At 48.8% G+C, this 24,123-nt stretch overlaps 2 protein-coding genes across 3 annotated transcripts in view; one reads left to right on the forward strand and one right to left on the reverse strand.

The window, feature by feature from the left end:
• Positions 1 to 24,123, forward strand: part of PLA2G5 (phospholipase A2 group V) — a 315,873-nt gene that overhangs the window by 48,055 nt on the left and 243,695 nt on the right. The window lies entirely within an intron of this gene.
• Positions 1 to 24,123, reverse strand: part of TMCO4 (transmembrane and coiled-coil domains 4) — an 86,177-nt gene that overhangs the window by 6,500 nt on the left and 55,554 nt on the right. Inside the window, exon 12 of one of the 2 annotated variants that reach the window (XM_066375262.1) lies at positions 3,721 to 3,838. In XM_066375262.1, coding sequence (XP_066231359.1) covers positions 3,721 to 3,838 — 118 coding nt within the window. Of the gene's footprint in view, positions 1 to 3,720; positions 3,839 to 20,531; positions 20,878 to 24,123 lie in introns of those variants that run through there. The other variant, XM_066375263.1, reaches the window with a different exon arrangement.

Raw genomic sequence — 24,123 nt, forward strand, 5'->3', positions numbered from 1 at the left:
TTAATGCACATTATAAATTCATAAGTGTATATAATTTGGTGGCTTAGCCTGAAGCTCCCCACCCCCGCACTCTACATTTAAGTAGGTTCACAGCACAAAACGCCTTTGGGTGTCAAGAATATAAATGTCTGACTGGTGTTTAATTTACCAAGAAATTATAGTTATTGTTTTGGTCTGTTACATTTCTGTCTTCCTCTCTCCTTTCTCCTCCTCCTTCTTTCTCTCTCTAGAGAGATGGCTCAGGATTTCACAAAATAATTAAAAAGCAAACTTATTAGCCTCAGGTTCTCAGTAGAACAGATGGGTTTAATAAGATTCTGTTGATCTCATATTAATCACATGCAATTTTAATTCTTTCCCCTGCTGTTGATGAAAGGCATCAAAAAGTCATGAGGTATGTGAATCTGCCTAGGACTAGTCATTCTAACTGCCCTCGTTCACTGGGCACCTACTAAGAGCCAGCCCTTTTTCTACGTAATCTCATGTAATTTTCCCAGAACTCCTGTGCAGAAGGGACTGCTATTACCATTTAATAGGCAGGAACACTGAGATTTAGAGTTGTTTGTCCAAAACCACTCCCAAGGTAAATGGTGGAACCAAAATTTTTACCGAGAATGGTCTGACATCAAAGCTTGGTCCATTCTTTTTCTTTTACTGTATTTTTTTTTCCAACTATCCTTACTTAAAATATCAAATGAAAGTGTCCTTCATTCCCTGCTTCTCGTGCCTGTCCATTCCTTCAGGGTGGCGACTATTAGCAGTTTCTTAGGGTCCTTCTGGACCTTCCTGTGCATTGACGGACATTTCCCCTCATGAATGGGATCACCGCATGCATCGTGGCACTCACTTCTCCCTTTAACTAGTCCCCTGTTTATGATCATTTAGGTTGCTTTCATTTTTGAACTATAGGTGAAGCTGCAACTACCCACTTTTTACAGCCCCCTCTGTGCATGTGCATATTTAGTACATCAGGATCTTAGAAGTCAAAATCTGGGGGGTAGAGGGAGTCCAGAAAATGGCCACATTTAAAATTTTGATGGCTATTGTCAATTGTCCTCCAAAAAGGATTTACTAAATTCAACTGCCACCAACAGTACATAAATGGCAGCGCTCATTTCCCACATCTTCACCAACATGAAATGTTATTCATTTTTAAATGTTTGCTAATCTCATGGGTGGTAAATAGTATTTTACTGATTTTAATCTGCATTTATTTCATTCATGATGAAGCTGGGCATCTTTTCAAAAGTTTATTGATTATTTGTATTTATACTGTGAGTTGATGTGTAGATATCCTTTGGCCATTTTCTTATTATATATATTTTTTCTTATTGATTTGCATGAGTTCTTTATATATTACGGCTCTTAGCCTTTTGTTTCTTTGTTCTTTTTACTATATATCCTGATTCTAAAAACTCAGCTTAGAGTATGTGTGATAAGAGACAAAGTTATTGGCTGGACTTCTGTGTCCTGGATAATGCCCTCTATTGATGGCTAAACACCATCTTTAGTGTTAGCTCTGAAGTACACAGCTAATTATTTTTGTGGGCTAAATAATCAAAATGATAAATACTTCCAAATCGGTTTCAGTTTGGGGTCCTACTTTAGGATGGTTGGACTTCGATCAAAATGAAAATTAATTCATCTTTTGATTTCAACTCTCTGAGCCTCAGTTTCCTCACTTGTAAGATGGGATTTATAATACTAACACCGTGGGGCTGTGGGAGGATTAAAAGAGATAATTATAACAAAGACAGAGCCCAGCAGGTGGTAAGAGTCTAATACTTGTCATATCCTCCCCCTTTCCCATTGCTTCATGATTGCATTTTTAGGTTTTTAAAAATAATTGTCTATTTCCATGTGTCCCTTCCACTAGATGGGAGCATCTCTCATTGCATTCACCTTTGTCTTCCCGTGCCCAGCATAAGGTCTCGGGCACAGGAGGCTGGACGATTCCGACTTGCCCCTAGCCTCAGGCCAGAGCCTCTTCCTCCTCCCACCTGATACATATATTCCTCAGAATCTGGAATCCAGCATCCCCCCTTTCTCTACACTTTGCCTTTCAGACGATCTCACCTGCCCCTCTGGCTTCAGTGGACACCGATGACCCACTGGCCCTCGCTGCCGTCCTAATTCCTCTGAGTTCCCGTGCTGTCCTTCCAGCCGCCTTCCGGGAACTTCCCCAACAAGTCCTGCCTCCATTTTTCTTTTTTTAAAAATTGTTATTAAGTTGTGTCAATGGAGCCAGTCACCTTCCACCAACACTCCAGAGTCATTTTTTCTTTTTCCTTTTTGCTTTCTACAACTAGTCCCCCAATCTGACAGCTTCTCAATTTTCAAACTCGGGCTTGGAGTGTCAGCAGCTTCTCTGGTGATGCAGTCAGCATCTGTGCTTTTGCGGCCATGATCCCTCAAGTGTGGGCCCCCTGTCCCAAATCTTCAGGGGCCTGTTGATTTCAGAATTCAGAGTAACGTTTCAGAGTTTAGGACGGTGATCTGGCTTGTAGCCTTTGCGTCACGCAGCACTGCGGTAGGGCTTGGGGTGGGGTCCCCGAGTCACTTAGCCCACAAACCCAGTGGGAGGAAGAAGCAAAGCCTAGAAGTCACCTCCATTGGCTCAGGGCACATGTGTCACTTACTAATTGTTTCCACCTCTCCTGGGGAGAGGCCTCTGCTTCCAGAGCTCCTGGATTTTGGTGTTGCAGACAAGGCTCTTGTCTGACCGGAGCTGCCGGCTTTCCTGACTATTGTCCCTGCCAGGTGCTAGCTTCCACGGGGCCGGGGCTTGCTCCCCGTCATGGCCCCAGCACATGCGAGGCTGGTGTTCACACCAAGCCTGTTGATTGAAGATCCCAGGTGGCTGCAGCCACCTCTGATAAATAGTCACATCATCTGCATGTATTTACCATGTATAACTCTCTAAACTGTTTAACTGTCATGGGGGGGGGAGTCACTAGTCCTGGGGGAGTGACTAGTCACTAGTATCACCCCTCCTTTACTGATGGAGAAACTGAGGCCAGCCTGGGGACCCAGGTCCGTGTGATTCCAAGTTGTGAGCTCATAAAGACTGTCACTCTGTTCTGCTTCATTTGGAGGCTGACGGGCCCGGGCATCTTCTCGGGCCCATCTCCTGAGGTCTCAGCGGTGGGCGGCATCTCTCCTTCCCTCAAGTCTGTGGCACGGCCTTGGCTGAAACCCCTCAAGTCCTCTTCCCAAACCCCAAGCCAGGCTGCCTCCCTTCCGGCCCACAGCTGTCAGTCATGGCAGGCCCCCGCCCCTTGATGGAGGCGTGGGTACTGACCCCCCACCGCTGGCAGTTCCCTGTTCTATCACCCCGCCCCACCCCAAAGCCGTGCCCTGAGACCTCAGCCTCTCCTCTCCCCCTTCCTGCACTGCCGAGTGATGCGCACACATGAGCTCCTAGTCGGCGTCGCAAGACCTCCCATTTGAACTCTAGTCCTTGTATTTCAGTCTGTGTACCACTCACCCATGTCCCCCTGTCCCCAGATTATGGTGACAAGCCTGGTCTCTCCTATAGGTTGGTCTCAGGCCTGACAGATAATTTTCAGGACTGTTTCATCCTAGAAGGGCAGAGGCTTCCCAGTTCATAACAGGACAGGGGCCAGGCCTTAAACATCTGTGTCCCCAGCACAGGGCCTGGGCACATTAGGTGCTCAGTAAGTGTCGTCACCTCCCCACTGGCCTGGGGTCTGCACAGACCTGCAGTAGCCGTTGACGATCCTCCCGGACACCACCTTCCGGAAAGGCTCCCAGTGCTTGGCGTCTCCTTCCACGGGCGCACCCAGCAGGACGACGTCCTCGATGATCCCTTGGCAATCTGGAGAGAGACCCAGAAAAGGCCGTCAGTGTCCCTGGCCACAGTGGGTCCTGAAGGGGGCTCTCCACAGTGGTGGAGGAAATGGATGTCACACACACACATGTGCACACACACTCATGCATACATGTATGCAAACACATGCACTCACATGTCCGTGCACACACACATGCAAACACACACACATGCACACACAGTGTGCACGAGCTCTTCCCGCAAAGCACCATCATTCCCATTTTAGAGTTAGAAAAAAACCAAAGACATTTTTAAGATCACATGGCTGGTACGTGACAAAGCCTGAGTCAGGACCTGGGTCTATTTCCACCATTCACGCAGCTCACATCTGGCCATCGACTCGGATGGGACGTCTTCCTTTAGGTGGGCCTTGGATCGTCAGACATGCCAGGTACGGACACCACAGCCTTCCTAGGCGCCGGTGCCCTGGAGCCTGTGCAGTGTGGCGGGAAGGTGAAAGGGAAGAGGAGGCAGGGGCAGTGGTCTCAGGACAGGGAGTATACTCGTCAGCGGCACTGACTGCTTTGTTCGTGGCAAGATCACGCTCGAAAACCGAAATTGTCTTGGCCAATAATTTATTTAACACCAGGTTCCCTGTGGGGATTACAATTTATAATAATATTTCACAAGCCAATAGCATACAGCCTCTTAATAAGCCAACGCAGAAATAACACTGAGGTGTCACTTCTAGTAGCTGGTTCTTGGACGAGTCAGCTTAGCCAGCCAAGAGCTGCTGTCCAGCTGCAGCACTCACTCAAAACCCCCTGATGCCAGAGCACGATGCTTGGGGAGCGAAGGTGCTGGCGGGCAAGGTCACCTCCTTCACGGGCCGTTGCTCGGTTTTCACCACTGCCAGCAAGGAGTTGCCTTGTACTCGGCTGGAGCTGACGTCCGAATGTTTTCAGAGAGCTATTCAGATCAGCAGGGCCCAGCCTTGCCTACACTGCACTCTCCATATATCCTCACAGACTGTTGATGTTTAAAGCTTAAATGTTCACTATGTCATAGATCAGGGGTCCCCAAACTTTTTACACAGGGGGCCAGTTCACTGTCCCTCAGACCGTTGGAGGGCCGGACTATAAAAAAAAACTATGAACAAATCCCTATGCACACTGCACATATCTTATTTTAAAGTAAAAAAACAAAACAGGAACAAATCCAATATTTAAAATAAAGAACAAGTAAATTTAAATCAACAAACTGACTAGTATTTCAATGGGAACTATGCTCCTCTCACTGACCACCAATGAAAGAGGTGCCCCTTCTGGAAGTGCGGCGGGGGCTGGATAAATGGCCTCAGGGGGCCGCATGCGGCCCGCGGGCCGTAGTTTGGGGACCCCTGTCATAGATGCTCTTCTATGCATTCATATCGATAAACACTCAGTATACAACACTTTTGACGACATCATCCTGACATGGCCTCCCCAGCGCAAATTCATCCTTAGATCAAAACAATGTCACTTAAGTTATAAACGCGTGGCTTCAAAATCATAACAAACCAATCCACAGCACTGATCAAAGGGTTCAGAGAGATATTTCGGGCCAGGGCTGCTCCATGGAATATTTGTCCTCTAGAAACAGGGAAGAAGCATGTCTTTTATCTTGTTGCAGGCTGGAATCCAACAGTGCAGAGATGGGCGTGCACATCACACTTTGAGAAGGACTGCTCTCAACCAATGAGAGGTGCCGACGCACCCTCCACGCCTCCCGTGACCCTCTATCCCTTTACTCTGCTGCAGTTCTCTTCTCGTCACATGTCATTTGTCTCCTCCTCTAACATCTCGGTTCAATGAGGGTAGGTGCTCTAGCTGCCTTATTCAGAGCTATATGGGCTTAGAGCAATGCCTGGTGTACATTTGAAGCTCAGTGAAGATTTGAATAACAATGAATGAATGAACGAACGAATGAATGAATGAATTAGTGAATGAACAGCCATCCCTCAGGAAAGCCAGTATACATACTTGGCAAATGCAATGAGCTGGGTTCAATCCTAATCCCCACATGTGGCACTTTCTTATGATTCTGAGTTCCCACACGTCTCTGGAATCTGGATGCTCAGTGTCACTCCTAGGAAATGGACCTCTGCCTAGCTTTGCCACTCTCTTGCTGAGTGACAGAGGCAGTTGACTTCCTCTGTCTGGTCTCCAGTTTCTAACCAGCGTGCATTGAACTGTTTTCTGTTTGGGCTTCCATGTCCAAGTTTGTCTGAGCAAAGGATTTTAAGCGTTTAACAGAAGTTTGAGAACCCCTGTAGTACTAAGATCTCTGAGCGCTCCTCGGGCTCTGATGTTGAAAGGTGTGGTGTCACAGAAGTCTGATTTCACTCCTTTTGCTTCTGGTGAGATGATCGTCAGGCAGAAGGATGCAAAACTTCAGTAAGCTGGCAGTCTGTGCTGAACAGCAGGGCTGATTCAGATACCCCTTGAGGTGAGGGCGATTTCAGGTGCTTATGCTGCTGGCAAAACTGCACAGAATGAGATTTTATTCTGACCCCTTCCCTTGGCAAAGGAGGAAACTGAATCTCAGAGGGAATGGGACATGCCCAAGGTCACACAGGTAGTGGGAATAAAGGTAGGACCAGAATCCAGGCTGCACAGAGAGCTGCCAGGTTCCCAGGCCATGCTTGCTGTTGTTTGCAGTAACAACAGAAAGCACAGCGATCGCGTGTGGGTTCTCATTGCTCCTGCAGTGCCAAACCCAGGGCCAAAGACTGAGCTGGGCAGCTCTCTCTGGGGATCTGCCACTCAAGGCACCAGCTCAGCCCACAGAGCCTCACTGAAGAGGCAGGACCACTTTCCAGCGTTCGGTGCTGACATACCGGAGGGCTGGGACCCCTTGTGGCCAGAAGTGGTAATGCAGGATTCCCAATTGAGTTGCTCAGAATAGCTGCCAGGAGGCTGTAAGTGGCTATAGAACTGTTTCAGGAGTTTAGCAGTGTTTTAGGAGTTTAGTAGTGGTGGGTGATGACTGGCAGATGGTAGTGAACAGCAGCCTCGGTCCCTTCAGAGCAGAGGCTAAACACTTCCTCATTTCCTATTTTTAAAGACTTTAGTTAATTGCTTTAAACTACATATAACATAAAATTCACCATCCTCACCTTTGTCGAGTGTCCAGTTGAGTAGTGCTGAGTGTATTCACATTGCTGCGGAACTACCCTCACTTACTTTTTTTATCCGTAGGAATTTAGGCAGGTCTGGTCCTATCTTGTCAAGTGCCCACAGGCTCTCAGCAGTTCACATTGGAATCCTAAGAGGACACGCCTACCACAGGGCATCTCTCAGAAGTCTGGAGATTGTCTTAGCTTTTCAAAATAAATAACAGCTGAGAACAGACGGCTTCTTCTTTTTTTTTTTTTTTTTGTATTTTTCTGAAGCTGGAAACTGGGAGAGACAGACAGACTCCCGCATGCGCCCGACCGGGATCCACCCGGCACGCCCACTAGGGGCGATGCTCTGCCCACCAGGGGGCGACGCTCTGCCCACCAGGGGGCGATGTTCTGCCCCTCCGGGGGGTCGCTCTGTTGCGACCAGAGCCACTCTAGCGCCTGGGCAGAGGCCAAGGAGCCATTCCCAGCACCCGGGCCATCTTTGCTCCAATGGAGCCTCGGCTGCGGGAGAGGAAGAGAGAGACAGAGAGGAAGGAGAGGGGGAGGGGTGGAGAAGCAAATGGGCGATTCTCCTGTGTGCCCTGGCCGGGAATCGAACCCGGGACTTCTGCACGCCAGGCCGACGCTCTACCACTGAGCCAACCGGCCAGGGCCCAGACGGCTTCTTTACAAGAGCAAACTTCCATCTACACTACTATAGCCTTGGGCTTAAAAACTGTGTATACATTGAGTTTTTATGTAATTAAACATTCTTACAATGTACTGAGCAGGGCCAGCTTTTTCTGAGAGCCCATGGAGAGTCCTTTAGTACAGGGAAGGGGCCCTTTGTCCCTGGGAATGACCGCTCCTAGCTTTCCCTTTGCCACCCTGTCTTTCCTATACAGCGGGGTTTCCCAAAGGGCGGCCAGCCCACCCGCACTGTCCAGGTATTTCCAAATGGTCACCTCTAGGACTTACACAGAAGTCTCATCCAGCGGCTGGAAAGGCAACATCACACGCTCCCACAAGCTAGTCACGTGGTCAATAATGAGATTCTCTTGGGCTGCAAAGACCAAAGGACCTCAGGTTTGAGAAGCAAAGGAGCTGGACCGTCTCCTTCCTGGCAGGGGGTCATGCGTGCAGTGAGCGATAAAGTGGCGAACGGAGGAGGGAATTCTCCCCTGACTGTGGGTCCAGGAAACAGACCTCAAAGGAAATGATAATGAATTGCATCTAATACAAACAAGATCCACTTTGAACACACACACACACACACACACACACACACACACACACACACGCAATAAACACACAGAGAGAAGCCAGCAAAGGGAGAGGGAGGGAGACAGGCAGAAAGAGAGGCAGAGCTAAAGGCAAAAGGGAAGCTTTGACCATCTCCCCCTCACCCCCCAGCAGAATAAGGTTCACACTGAAAAGAATCGCATAAAGAGGGCCATTTGGATGCATTATAAAAATTTGGGATGAATTCTTTAGGGGACGAGCGAGCCTTCATCTCCCCTCTTTGGTCCCCATCTCTTTCATTTGGCAATGCAAAGTGGTAAGGCTATTACCAGCATCCTGGTACCAGGGAAATTAATCTGCACGCCTGACCCCCTCCTCGCTCACAGCCGGGGGACTAACGCTGGGTCTGTCTGAGGACAAAGCAACTGGTGGATGAATTCCACAGAAGGAAACTAAATCACATCAAATGTAATGTCTGCTATCATGAAGATGAAAGGGTCAGCTGCCCGAATGACAGCCTGTTCTGCGTTTCAGCTCGTATCTAGTGACGGCTCAGAAATGGGTTTCAGCCAAGCAGGAGTTGAGGGACCCAAGGGTCAGGGTGTTAAAACGTATCTTGTGTGAGCTTATTGACAAACTCTTTTTGCCTTGGTTTTATCTTGCAAACATCATGGGCAGTAATGCTGGTCTAAATTCATTAGGTCCTGGGGATGAAATGGGAGAGAGAGCTTGCTGCAAAACCTTTTTTTTCCTTTTATTTATATAAAATAAAATAACCCCAAACAGGCCGTGGCTGGGTAGTTCAGTGGATAGAGCATTGTCCCAGCGTGCCGAGGTTGTGGGTTCGAGCCCTGGTCAGGGCATGTAAAAGAGTGCGCAACTAAATGGAACAACTAAGTGGAACAAGCTGATGTTTCTCTCTCAAATCAATGGGAAAACCCCACAAAGTTCTGGAATTTGATTTCTTAATCATCCTTTATTATCACCATCATATCTTGCTTCAGGATAGGCTAAGTGCTTTCTACATTTATTATTTCTTTTACTCCTCACAATGACACTAGGAGGCAAGCATGACCACTCCCATTTTATGATGGGCAAAGCTTGCCTCAGAGACACGAATTTGTTCAACGTCGCGCAGTAAGTGCCGTGGTGGAATTTTGTTATTCTTACATTTTCTTTCCTACTCTCCTGCCCCACTTTCCTTTGCACTCAAATATAATCTTGAAGCAGAATATGTCCTTTGATAATGGTGACACTTTCCAAAACTGTTTACTAAAAACAGGCACACACTAGCTTCTATCCCGGTCTTTCTCTCTTTCAGATGGAAGAGGGGACTCTGGGGATTTTACTCTGTTACCTGATCAAAGGCACAGCCCGCTGGGGACGTTCCAAGACAGTGTACAGTCCTGTGGTCTTCTTAGAAATTCATAGAGATGACATTTCAAGGGAGACCTGTGGGTTTTGACTGAATATTCATATAAACTTTTTAAAGAGATGAGTTATAGAGCTAACTCTTATCTGTAAGGGTTACCATTTTTTTCTTATAGTTTCTCTCTCTCTCTCTCTTTTTCTCTATCTCTCTGTGTTGGGGGTTGTGAAGAAAAGCAGAATGTTCTGTCATGATTTTGCTTCATGGGACAAATTAAAAAGTCCTAAACTCTGGTGCCAGAAACAAACAAACAAACAAAACACACACACACCTGCCCAAATTAACATTTCCCGTTTGGTTGACTCAGAAGATATACTAGCAGGCTTAACTTTGCTAGAAGATCCATATCCCCACATGTGCACTAGGGCAAAGGTGTATGACCTTTTTGCTTTGTTAAGCTCTGGGTCATCTGTCCAACCAAGTGGGTGAGAAGGTATTGCTAAGAAAAAATAAAAGGACCTGCGTGAAACATGACCCACTTTCCATTTCTGGGTAGAGAGTTATGGCAGTCAGCACACACCCTGCCACGGGAGCTCAATTTTCCCATCAGCGAGGTTAATTCAACTGAGTATATCTACATATAGCTGCTAGTAAGCTTCAGGCTGTGAGCCAGTACGGAGCAAACAGTTTCATTATACGTATGCGTGCATATAAATAAAATGTCATGCCCGTTCCATCAGGGAGCTAGGGTTGTGTAACAAAGCATCCCCAAGCTCGGTGGCTTAAAATAACCACTTATTGCTCATGAGTCTACTGTGCCAATTAGGCTAGGCAGTTCTGCTGAGATTGTCCAGGCATGGCTGATCCCACTGGGCTCACTCGTGTCCACAGCCAGTGGGTGGTAGGCTGAGGGCTGGGTAGTTTTCATCCTCCAGTGGGCTAGCCTGGATCTGTTCTTATAACAGTGGCAAGATTTTCCAGGAGAGAGCAGAATCCATGTCCAAGGTTTTTCTAAGGCATAGGCTTGAAAGCTGCAGGATGTCATCTCCTTTACCTTTTGTTAGACAATACAAGTCACAGGGCCAGCCCAGATTCAAGGGGTGGAGAAACATACTCCATCCCTCCAAGGGAAGAGCTTCAAGGTTATATCAACAAGGATAAAGATACAGGGAGGGGTGGAGAATTAGGACCATTTTTGGCAATCAGTCTACAACTGATGTAGATAATATATTTGTATTTTTCTGAAGCTGGAAATGGGGAGGCAGTCAGACAGACTCCCACATGCGCCCGACCGGGATCCACCCGGCACGCCCACCAGGGGGCGATGCTCTGCCCATCCGGGGCGTCGCTCTGTTGCGACCAGAGCCACTCTAGCGCCTGGGGCAGAGGCCAAGAAGCCATCCCCAGTGCCCGGGCCATCTTTGCTCCAGTGGAGCCTCAGCTGCGGGAGGGGAAGAGAGAGACAGAGAGGAAGGAGAGGGGGAGGGGTGGAGAAGCAGATGGGCACCTCTCCTGTGTGCCCTGGCCGGGAATCGATCCCGGGACTTCTGCACACCAGGCCGACGCTCTACCACTGAGCCAACTGGCCAGGGCCATAGACAATACATTTGAAACACTGCGAAGCAGTGACAGCTCATGTGTAGCGAGCAAGATGATACCAGCCCTGGATGAGTGTTTTGTTTTTTTTTGAATTCTCAGTGAAAAGGGGAAAGAGTGGGGAGAACACTGAGTGGGAATGGTGTCAGGGTGCTGGCATGGCACGGTCAGGCTGCTGGTGAGTGGCTGGTTTTCAGGGATGTGCTCTTGGGAGACCTGAGCTAAGGCAGGGACCATCCAGAGAACAGGACAAGTAAGCCGAAGCAGAACCTTTAGGTGAGATCAAGGTGAGAAGTCAAGTGCTGATCTTGATCAGGTTCAAGATCAAGCACAAAGGCCAGATCTAGAGGACCAGGGGTTACAGTGCAGAGCAGTGTCCGCAGGCTTTTATTTAACTGGGATAAGAGCAGTTACTGTTAAACCAGCACGGGCCTGGATCCCAGGCTCTGGGCTAGAAAGACAGGGTATGCCAAGATTAGGTTTACAGTTGCCAGTATGCAAAAACAGAGTTTATACTTGTATGATTATTTATTATTTATTGTATTATTTTCCATACAAGCAACTGTAAACCTGCTTTTGCCCAACCCCGTATTCGCAGTCATCTTCACCAGTTTTTGAAGTAAACCCTTGAGTAGTTACTGCAGCAAGGAGTAAGCTTGTCCAGCCCTTATCTGAAAACATCTTTATGTTGCCCTCAGTCTTGAACAGTTTAGCTAGATATAGAATTTTAGATTGAATTGCTTCTCGGATTTTTGGCTAAGGTCAATGTAGAATCTTAGATTGACAGTTCTTTCACTTTTTCTTTTGACTTCTACTGTTGTTTTGAGAAGCCTCATCAGTTCCATTGAGGTTTCTATGTAAGCAGGTTTTTTAAAAGATTTTTCTTTTAATCTTTGGAGTTGATCAATTCCACTATGATGTGTGTAGGTGTAAAATATTTATCCTGTTCAGGACTCGTGCTGCTTGAATCTCAGGAATCAATTCTGGAAAAGTCTCATCCAATAAATAATATCTCTTTCCTATTCTCTTCTTTGGGAATTTGTTATTAGGCAACTTTTCTAGTTTCCATCTTATCTCTCCATGATGCACTATGGATAATTTCTTCAAATGAATCTTGTAATGAATTATTTCTCTTGTTTAGCTTTGCCTAATCTGTTAACTCATTCACTAAAGTTTTAATTTCAATGATTCAGTTTTTTTATTTCTAGAACTTTCACTTGATTTATTTTCAAATTTTCCTGTTCTTTCTTTTAGTGCTTTGTTCTTTCCATTTATTTTCAATGTATTAATTTATGTCTTTAGTAATGGTAAACATGCTTTTTTCGAGGGGACCCATTCAGACTGTTCTGTTGAGGACTGAGTGTTTGATCCTGATGTTTGTTGTTTCTGTGACTTTCCCACATGGTAGTTTTTTTATTTTATTTTATTCTTGTGTGTTTTAAAGTAAGTCTAGTTCATAAGCTCATCCTTAAAGTTGCTCATGTATTTATATATGGGAATCTTAGCCTGGATTGAAGACCTATTTTTTTTTTTTGGAGTAGTTTGGTGTTAATTTTTTGACTTGGGATTCCTGGGTCACACAGGTAGTATAAATTTGAACCTTTCATCCAGCGAGGCATGGCCTTGTGTCTCTGAATTTCCCAAGGAGACATTTTACTCCTTCCAGTCAGGGTACATGCTTATTGCTTTGGTATCTGTTCCCTCCTTGTTTCCTTACTTCTTAGGAACTCAGCTAAACCTTTAAAGGGGTATTTGCTAGCATTGTCCTAACATCTGGATTATTTGTGATGGAAGAATTTTCAGGCAAATTAGTCCACACTATTGCCACTCCACTGCTAGTTGAGCCCCATTATTTATTAACCTCTTTTTTAAAATTTTTATTAAGTAAGAGGGGGGAGGCAGGGAGGCAAAGAGACAGACTCCCACATGTGCCCCGACCAGGATCTACCTGGCAAGCTCCCTACAGGGTGATTCTCTGCCCATCTGGGCCATTGCTTTGTTGCTCAGCAACTGAGGTAATTTAGCACCTGAGATGAGGCCATGGAGCTATCCTCAGCACCCGGGGCCAACCCAACTTGCTTGAACTATTTGAGCCATAGCTGTGGGAGAGGAAAGAGAGAGAGAGAGAGAGAGAGAGAGAGAGAGAGAGAGAGAAAGAGAGAGAGAGAGAGAGAGAAGGGAAGGGGGAAGGGTGGAGAAGCAAATGGTTGCTTCTCCTGTGTGCCCTGACTGGGAATTGAACCTGGGACATCCACACTCCAGGCTGACACTCTACCGCTAATCCAACTGGCCAGGGCAACCTCTCTCTTTTTAAAAAAAGGGTTTAGGTCTCAGGCTCAGAGCTTTTGGTAAGTGACAGCATTAGGCTAGTTCTTCATAGCACTGTTTTACTTTTAATGTATTTTTATAATTTGTTTCATTTATGACAAATAATGTGGGTTTCTATTTGAGAGGATTCCTTGTAAAATAAATTAATGAGTAAAGATTATGAGTTGATATACAACTGTTAAGTAGGTACGCCCATGGCAAACAGAAACCATGAAGCCACGCGAGCATGACTGTGCTTGGGAAACCTGGCTGTAAATTCTCAGTGGTTACCACCATCCTGCTAATGGTTACGCCTTCCTGGTGTTCACAGTATGGGTTACAGTTTAGCAGGCCTGAATCCAGTTAACTTCTGGTGCTCTCTGGACGGCAGTGTCAGACTTGCTTTCTGACAGTATGGCTATTTTTAAAAGGGGGTCATCTTTCAACTGGGAACTTACTTAACTTGGCTGGATCGAGGTACAAAAATAAGACTTCCCTATGGCTGTTTCCTCTTACCCCCTCCTAAGCTTTACAACTGTTCATTGCATTTCTGAAACAGATGGCACAGCGACTGCTGGTCGGAACAGTCAGAACGGAGAGCACTGATGAAGCTGGTGGCAGTAGGAAGTGTCTATGGTTGCTACACCATCTCCTTGAGTGACTGGAGCAGCCTGTGTCTTTGGACGTCCCCCTGAGTGCACATGTGTGTCCGTGCACCTCCCTGGTGCTGAGGCCAGGTCCCCAGTAGGGTAATTGGTGACACGTCATTAATTTTCCTCCTGGGGCTGCCACATGACAGGGGCCTCCCAGGGACTCCTGGGATGCTGTAAAATTCTCACAAACAACCTCATATGAGTTCCCTTCCACCTTAAAAAAAAAAAGCCACGTGATCCTGTTTTTTTGTTTTGGTCATTTCAAAACAAGGTGGATTGTCACTAATGGGATCCAATTTTTATTTCTTTGTCCTTTTTTTTTTTACAAGAATTGGTTTTTGTTAGATCTTTTCTGATTTTCATCTAGGAGATAAAGGTCGTTAATACAACAGCACATCTGCGGCAGCTGCCGCCCGAAAGCCGGTCACACTCAGATGGGCAGAGTGTTTGCTCTGATAACACGTAAGCGTTCCGATGCCAGCCCTGTGCTGCTCGGCCAGGGGGACCTGGGCTCAGAGCGCACCTGTCCACTTCCTCTTCTGCAAAATGGCCCAAGGATCCCTCACCTCTAGGGCTATCAGGAAGCTTCCATGGAAGGATGTCTAGAAACACCCGTCATAGGAGGTACTTGGTAGAGATTAGTTCCTTCCCCTCTGTACTTTTGGTGCCTAATAACTGTAGGCCAGAAGGATGTAAGTGGGTGGCACAGAAATCTCTCAGGAAGCAGGACCAGCTGCTTAGTTTTGCACAAGCCCTCAATGGAAGGCAGCCAGTAGACTCACCCCAGCCAGCACCAGTTGGAAACCACCTAGTGTTAGGCTCGGGGGAGCCCCTTCCTCTGTGAAGTGTGTGCCCCCACTGAAAGTCACCACAAGGTGGTGCTGTGGCGACCACAAAAGTGCTAGGCGTCTCCGGCCAATGCGGCAGCTTCCTGGAATGCCATTCCAGTTAGAGAGGGGGAGAGCACCCTGCCAAGAGATGGGCTGGCCACACCCCACGGCACCTGCTGCTCCCGGGGGTCTCTGAGCTGAGCCAGGAGACTGAGACTCTGGATCTGGCTGGCCCGGCCTTTAATTAGGCGTGCAGCAGCCTGGGCAAGCTGGGTAACTACTCAGCTATAAAATTAAAGAGTCCCCATGAGGCAGGGTGGAGACCCCCGGTGTGGGAGTCAGAGTCCCCATGAAGCAGGGTGGAGACCCCCGATGTGGGAGTCAGACAGGCCTGGGGCCCACTCTCAGCTCTGTGGCGTACAAGCTGTGTGACGGTGAACAAATCCCCTGAGATCTCTGATCCTGTTCCCTTGAGAACCAGGGACACGTGTCCCTCGCCCCCTGGCAGGCTGTGAAGGTAATTGAGACACTACGCCTGAAGGGACGGACATGAAAGGCTTTCAGTCAGCTGGCTCCTCTTGGTGCAGTTCAACAAACCTTGTTATTGGGGATCCAAGGTGGGGCCGAACTGGGGGCTGGAGACCCCGGCCTCGGGGAAGTGGAGCGTGAGGGAAAAGGGCCCCGGCGGGTACGTGCAGCCACAGGCGGGCACGGCTGGAGGTCATCCCCAAGTGGGGATGGATGGAGTCTGGCTAACCCCTGTCCCCTCCGTGCCCTGCACCGGCCCTGGCACATGGTGGGTCCTCAGCAGAAGTCTGCTGATAAGGGATAAATAAATACATCAAGTGAAAGTTAAAACTGAAGACTCAAGTCAGAGCCTGCGTGCATGTTTCTGCTTCTCCTCTTGTCGACAGGTCAGACCCCTGCGTTCTGACCCTGTTCATTCCTCCACACCTACTTCTCCCAGCTTCCCAGCAGAAACCTTGGCTCAGGTGGCCTGCCTTCCCGGACCACTTACCTTCCTACCTCTGGATCTCTGCTCTCATCAGTCCCGGGCTCTAAGGCCTCCTGCCTCCCTCATAGCCTCTTAAAGATTACCTGTTCTTCAAAGCCTACCACCTCCTCCTGGAAGCCTTCCCTACCATCTGGAGGAAAAACTCCCTCCTCCGAACTGCTTAATGTCTAGGCTCTTGTGACAAAGGCCCTTGGACAAGTCCCCTAACCTCCCTGGGCTTCCAGTCCTCCATCTGTAAAAATGGGAAAGACAACACCTGCTTCCTGGTATAACAAGGCCCACATGTTCCAAGGTGCCTGGGAAGATCAAGATGGATTCTGCTCTCATCTGGCACATAGTAGGTTCTCAATAAACACCAGCTTCCTTTCCCACTCCCCGCCGTTGGAATGAGGGTTTCTTAATTTTGGAGATGAGCAGCTAGCTGTCTCCATCCAACTTCTGCATGGGACTGGGGCAGGATGGACCAGCTGCTTCCCACTGTCCTCTGAGCCTGTGATCCAGGTTCAACAAATCCCATGAAGCCTCAGTCTCTAGCAGCTGCTAAAGTACAAAATGTAAAATCACCCACATGAAAATCCAACTTGGGACCTGTCGCCTAATTAACAGTCTTCTAAGCACCCAAGTGCTTGGAACCAAGTACCCAAAGCCGAAGAGACCACGATCTCTAAGCTCAGTTTCTAAAGGAGCCCCTGCTACAAGCTTCTTAATTTTTGCAGCTTCTGATTATTCCCAATCAGGACGTTCTTCTCCTGGTTCCAGGTCTGTAATACCTTTCTAGCTGCCAAGGGCAGAGACGTCTGAGGCTTTGATGGCTAATTAAGCCTGACCCTGAGCGCTCAGCTCCTAAAAGAGGGTGAGGCTCTCAGACAGAGTAAGTCAAGATGAAACGGAAGGCCATGTTGCCCTGGCAGTGGGCACTGCCACGTGCTGTCCTGGAAATGAGAAACAGGCAGCCAGCGCCTCCCGTTTCTGCTTTGACTGCTCGGAAGCTACTAGCTAAGTTCACAGCTCAATACAGCAACTGGGCCATCAAAGGAGAAACTATATAAATATATAATAACCGTAAGAGTGACGAAAAACAGTGGTGTCCGAATGCCCACGACTTGCCAGGCATGCTGCTAAGTGCTTACATATATTATCACACTTAATTCTTTTGATCATCCTCTGAAGAAAGTATTCATACATTTCATAGGTCAGGAGACTGAGGCCTAGGGACTAAGGACAGGCGCCTGTCTGTTCAGCTGGTCAGTGGCAGGGCTGGAATTCAGATCCAGGCCCTACTCCCCTGCATTTGAGCCTCTTAACAAATTCAGATTTTTGCTTTTCCAGGTCCTGATGTCTTGTATCTGTTCATACATTGTTGTTTTTGTGGCTGTATTTCCCAAGAAGTCCTGCAGATCCTTTGAGGAAGGGGATGGGAGCTTTGTGCAAATACATAAATAAATGGAGGTGTGAATAAACCAGCAAACAAAAAGACGAGGAAATAAAGAATAATGAAGAATATACTAGAGACCTAAAAGGTCACAGTTCACATGAGACATCCTGTTTCGGGGTGGCAGGGACAGGGGCCCCCAAACGGAGGCCCTGTCATTAAAACAGAGACGTGTGGGGTATGCGCTGACCCACAGGCAGGAACGTTTATATCTTCGGTTCCGCACAACAGGCCTGGCGATTTTCTGAAAGGTAACAGTTTTGACAACACTGGCTAAGCAGGCGCGATAATCACGGACATCCTAGATACAAGGGAAAGAAACCCCACAGTTTCCATTACAGAATGCCGTGTACTGAGATGGTTCATTAATATGTAGATGAACGAGAGTTGGGGTGTTTTCTTCCCTTGTTTGGAACTCCCTCCAGCCCCCCCACCCCCAGGAACTGCCCGTGAGACTAGATGGTCATCAGGAAAAGAATGGTCATGGAGACCATTCCCTTCCTATCCCTGGGCTCGCCACGGACACTTCAGTACGTACTGTTTCCCCAGGAATGGGGGCCAGGAGCACAGGTGTCTGCTCCATCTGCTGAGTGGCATTTGTGGGTGAACCTAAAAGAGTCAGCATTTAGTTTCCAACACTATCTCTTGTGAGTCTGCTTAGTGGGGCTCTAATCAGCTCTGGGTACAAAATGGATAAAATCGTGCTTCTGAAAAGCCTAGGACCAGACCTGGGGGCTGAGCGCCCGGTACTGCAGCCCTCAGGGCTCCGTCAGGGTGCCAGTGACCTCCCTGGCCAACACCAAGATCGTCTGCATCCAAGGAGGAAGCAAATGCCTTCAAAGGGAGTTGGCCTAATCCCTGGCCAAGCTTCTCATGAAGACCCCATTAGTTTAGGTGAAAGCAGCAAATGAAATCTAAATTCTGCTAACTCATTCCTCCCCTGGGAGCATCAGTTGTCTAAAGACGGTACTGTGTGTCGCGAGCTCAGACGCTGAGAGCCACAGCCTTGGCTAAAGCCACCTGCAGGAAGCAATGGAGAGGGGGGAAGAAAGGAGCCCTCAGGTACTGAGGGCCTACTGTGTGCCGGCGCTGTGCTGTCACTTCCACTACGTGGCAAGGCCAGCTGTGTGGTCTACCATATACACATCTTTGTGCCAAGTCGCATACCAGTGCTGGTGACACAGCAGAGAAGGAAATGGACACCACCCCCACTCTCAACCTCTTCACTGGTAAACTAAGAATATCCATACCTACATCTCAGGTTCTTTGTACATTAAAGGAAAAAAAAAACCATGCAAAATGCTTAGTTTAGCCATAGTGCCTGGTATGCGGTCAGTGTTCAATCAATGGTAGTGATTAAGTCCCAGAACACTCCCAGGAGGCACCAGCACCCCCTTTTACTACTAGCCTGAAGCTCAGAGGCGAAGTGACTTGCCTAGGAGCCCCCAGACAGTACCTAGCAGAGCCTGGACTTGGACGCTGGACTCTGGGTCCAGGTTTCTTCTTGCAACGTACCCTTCTCAACTGGTTGCCGCGGCCCCTTGCACCGTGAAGACGCGGGGAAAAGGGATGACGTGGAGGCAGCTTACAGATGAAGAGGGGACGGGGGAACCGGGACGGACTGGACTGATGGGCTCCAGTGCCCAGGGCTCAGCAGCCCTGCAGGCTTTCATTTGCTGAATGAACACACCGACAGGCGAGCTGGCTCATCTCGCGAAGCCTCTCCCAACTGCGTGGACAATACGTGATGCCTCTAATTAATGTCCCTTCGGATACTTTGGGAGTGAAAGGAGAGTAAATGCATCAGTAAGCTGAAGCAGAACTGATTTCTTGGTTCGTGTGGCCCTTTCCTGGCTGAGCCAGCTACTGCGTGCCACTTGGAATCGAGCTCACTTTACAACCACTTAATTTTTGAAACCTTTGTAGAGCCAATACATAGAAAAATGGGCCATCCGCCGTGACCCAGGGGCCCAGAGTCTCTCTGTGAGTACTTGGATAGTGGCTCTTCTTGGCATCAGGCACTACCACCCCTGCCCTCGCCACCTGCTGGGACTAGAAATATACTTGGTAAGAGGGTTAGTCAGTCCCAAAGCAAATTCATCCTGGGGCTGGCAGATGGACTGTTGTCAGAAGTGAACTGTTCATCACTGGGAATTCTGGCTACATTCATTTCCTGCTCTAACAGATGACAGGTGCGCTTTTGTCTTGGTTTGGAGTGGGCAGGATCATTGTACGGGGTGTGCGTGTGCTGGCTGACCATGCCTGCTGGGCAGTCCAGAAGTGGAGTGGCCCAGTGCCCGGGGTCACTAGGTGGTTTGGGCAATAGGTCACCCAGCTGGCCCTGGTCTGGGGGCTGTGGGTTCTACTCTGCTGAGGTTATGCAAGTCTTTCACAACCCGGAGGCCTCGGGCATTATCCTCTGTGGGCAGCACCCTCGGTGACCTTCCTGGCGGCTCTCATGCCCCTCGTTAATGGGTCAACTATTAACATGTATGGTGTGTTGTCTCCCATGTGCCAGGGCCTGAGCCAGAGGTGATCTAAAAAGACAGTGCTTGTCCTGGAGCTGAGCGCCCTCTGGGAGGTAAGCAGGTGCCCCTAACACAGTGCGGCACTGGCTGAAACAGACGGCAGGGTCAAGGGTGAGGGAGGGCGCAGGAGGCGGCTGGCTGCAGCACAATGACCCAGACTTAGGGGTCAGGTGCTGGGCGGGAATCTCAGCTCTGCCGCCTTCCTGCTCTGACTTTGGGTAAATCCCTCCGGCTCAGAGCCTCAGTCCCCTTGGCTCCACCTCTGTTACACGGGGTGAATAATAATACTGGCCTGAGGACATTGCGAGGGTCAAAGTTAATGAAACGGCTGTCATGGGCATAAGCACAGACACTCCATCCCAATGGTCAACACCAACCCCAACCCCACAATTTACCCTCTGGGCAAAGTCAAAGTAACAGGGTCACCTTGTCTGCTTCTAGTTCCCAAAGTGACCCGGCATTTCCCATGAGCTGCTGACTCCCTAATGAGAACAACTCTGTCCCCGGGTGTTTGGGAGGCTGATGTCTGAAGATACTGTGTGCCCTGCATGGCTTCATGAGCGTTGGGAGAAATGGCTGCTTTTCCATTAAGAACAGACTGACAAAAATGCAATGACCTTGATAACCAGGCGCGCACGCGCGCGCGTGTATCTGTGTGTGTAATTTGGCAAGCCCGGCCTTTTGAAGTCTAACCAGTTTATACATTTTTGCAAGAAACTACTTTTCTTTTCAAAATGCTTCTGGATCTGAGTCTTCCTTTGTCAAAGGTGGAGTTGGGAATTTTCGAGCCATAGGTTGAAAGGTGCGTCTGAGCTGGCTTCCGGCTGTGGGTCGGGAAGAAGGGACAGTCTTCTGGACGGTGAAACAGGCAGAAAGGTGTGGGGTGCCTGAACCCAGGCAGACAGGAGCTGCCCTGAAGTCCCAGTTTTCCCAGTTTTCCTTGTGGGGCAGAAAGGGGCTCCGGGTGTGGCTGTAAGAAGGACAGTTGATGGAAATCTCAGGACTTGCATCCAAAAAATCCCACAGACCCACCTGGTACATCGCTTAGCCTCACGCTGAGCCTCGGGTGCAAAGTGGAGACAATTACCCTGGCCATAGCTGCTCCAAGGATTAGAGATCAAGTCACTAATAAGAGCCCGCGTCAGCTATTGTGGATCCAAATTCCAGCTTCACCATGACTAGTCCTGTCATGGCCTAGTTATTACACCTCTGTAAGCCTCAGTTTCCTCATCTGGAAAATGGGGCTGGTTAAAATCTCATAGGATTATTGAGAAGATGAAATCAAATAAGGCATGTAAAGTAGTAAATGCCCAATAATTGTTAGCTGGCGAGATGAAGAGGAGAGAGTGAATCAATCATGAAAATAGGTGAGAGGGGTCTCAGTAAACCTCAGTTGACTGGGTCCGTTTCTGTCCAAAGAAGAGATTCCTCAGCCACATCAAGCATTCAAATACTCCTCCGGAAGACAGGGGATTCTCACTGGAAGTCAGTCCTTCCACTCAGCCTGGGCGCATCTGATTATGTGGCAAGGCTGCTCTGAGAACCCGAGGAACAGATGGAGAAGGCTTTGCAGATGCCTTGTACATCTTTTTTTTTTTTTTTGTATTTTTCTGAAGCTGGAAACGGAGAGAGACAGTCAGACAGACTCCCGCATGCGCCTGTCAGGATCCACCCGGCACGCCCACCAGGGGGCGACGCTCTGCCCACCAGGGGGCGATGCTCTGCCCCTCTGGGGCGTCGCTCTATTGCGACCAGAGCCACTCTAGCGCCTGGGGCAGAGGCCATGGAGCCATCCCCAGCACCCGGGCTGTCTTTGCTCCAATGGAGCCTTGGCTGCGGGAGGGGAAGAGAGAGACAGAGAGGAAGGAGAGGGGGAGGGGTGGAGAAGTAGATGGGCACTTCTCCTGTGTGCCCTGGCCGGGAATCGAACCCAGGACTTCTGCACGCCAGGCTGACGCTCTACCACTGAGCCAACCGGCCAGGGCCACCTTGTACATCTTGAGGGTGAGGTAGGGCAGAGCATGGCCCGGCTCCCCGCTGTGCCTCTGCACACCCAGACCACCTGCCTGGAGGCATGGGAGGGGCAGAGCCGGCCTGGCAGCCCTGCTGAGCATCTGACCACATCCTGCGGGGCTGGCTTCTTGGGACTTCTTCTGTTTCCTAAGCCAAGTACTTATGGGCTGGAAGTGGCGGGGAGATAGTGGTCCCTACCTAAGGACAGGACACTCAGGTTGAGGATGCCAGCCCCAGGCAGGTGGCTGCCCTACAACTAGGTATGGAAGAAGAGCACGGGCTACCTTTACTGAGCACCTGCCGTGTGCCAGGTGCTTTTCAGATGACTGGCACATGTCACTGCTGACCTCCACAGCCATTCTGCAAGACCCCACCTCATGTCTCAGGGAGGCAGAGTATTTCAATACACCGGACAGTGAGCTCCACAGGGTAGGGGCTGTGCTGGCTTGTCCACTGCCGTCTGTCCACAGCCCAACATGGCGCTTGGCATGCAGTAGTTGCTTAATGAATCTGAGCCAGCTGGGGTGAATGTGATTTTGCATAGTCCTCTGTTTGGAAGGTCTGATCTGAGATACTGCTTTGAGTGATAACATCCAACCAGGAGAGGCCCAAAATAATACTATAAATAGGAGTTCTGGAGTCAGAGAAAGGGAACCAAAATCTTAGTTCTTAAGCAAGCTACTCTACCTTTCTCTAAATCTCCCTTGTCTGAAAAGTGGGGTTGTTGTGAAGGTTGAAGAAAGTGTTTGTAAATCCCAGAGCAGAAACCAGGCAGAAAGCTGGGCCTTTGCAAACGGCCGCTGTTGCTACTACTGCTATTAGTATTATTATAGTCATTACCATTTGTGGGCAAGTCATCCTTCCTGGGCCCTGAGCGGAGCAACCAAATGGCGCTGCGATTGGCCCACCATGAAAGCTGGAACGCCCACTAGTGGGCAGGAGGGACCAGGTTGACCAGCACTGCAAAAGTGGGCGGGTTTTTTTTTTCTTTCTTTTTTTTTAAGTGGGTGGTTTTTATAAAAAGGTTCACCATCTAGGGACTTGAGCGAATTGCCAGCAACCGAAATCAGCTTTGTCTAGGATCCGCCATGGTAACATGTTGGGTATCATTTCTGCCTCTGTCTGTGAGGGGGCCCCTTGGCCAAGCCCCTGGGTACCACCAGACACTGGGTCTCTCTCACCCAGGCATCCTCAGGGTCTGCCCCACTCGAGGTGGTACTTCTATCCTTCATGCTGTGAGGCCAGCTAGGGGAGAAAGAAAGGTTCCTGTTTCAAAGATAAAGAACCTGAGGTCGGTGAGAATGTGAGACCTCAGCTGAGAATAATCACAGAGGTCAGACTCCAACTCAGGTCTTCGGCTGCTCACTGAACGTGAAGCTCTAGTGCGTGTTCAGGGAAGGAAGCCTGCTACGTAGTGTTATTTTAATGGAATCATGAGGTCCCCAGAATGTGTGTGAGAAGAAAATGCCTGTGACAATCACTGGTGCTATTCATGACATAGTTCTGGCTCTCCACCTTCTGGGAATACATTTATGGGCCACTCCTGGATGTTAGGAATGTCCATGTGCTTTGCTTTGGCTGGTGAAACATGAGTGACAATGACATGTGTTCCTTCCAGGTAAAAGTGTTTTAAGAGCCACGCACAGGTCACCACATTCTCAGTCTCTTTCTGGGGAACCACATGTTGAGAGGGAGTTTCTGTCAGCGTGGATCTCTGAGTGACCACAATGGGTCAGAACCTCCCATCTGCCCACCAAGGACAGGTAGCATGAGTGAGAAACGAACCTTTGTTAGGTACACATCTAAGATTTTGGGGATGTTTGTCCCTGCAGCATAACTTAACCTATCCTGACTGATACAAATGCTTATAACATTAAACTTTTAAGTTCAATTCACGAATAGAGCATTATGACTGTTGGCTTTATTCCAGGTACAGGAGGCATAGAGGTTGGTCAGCCACGATCCCTGCTCTCAAAGGGCTTCTGGTCTAGACACTCATTTGAAAGGAAGCTGACCACACTGAGCTTGAGGGAAGGACAGGCTGGCTGTGAGGGGCACCTTGTGAATGGTAGCATCTCCCCAAAGCAGTAACCCCCTGATCTTTAAAACATCACCTGGAAAGGAAGGTGAAGTGCTGAAGAGGGTTAATGCTATAGGCAGCTGTTCTTGGGGAAGAGGGAAGGGAGGAGGAGCTGCAGCTAAG

The sequence above is a fragment of the Saccopteryx leptura genome, chromosome 3 (assembly GCF_036850995.1).
Source record: "Saccopteryx leptura isolate mSacLep1 chromosome 3, mSacLep1_pri_phased_curated, whole genome shotgun sequence".
Taxonomy (NCBI): Eukaryota; Metazoa; Chordata; class Mammalia; order Chiroptera; family Emballonuridae; genus Saccopteryx; species Saccopteryx leptura.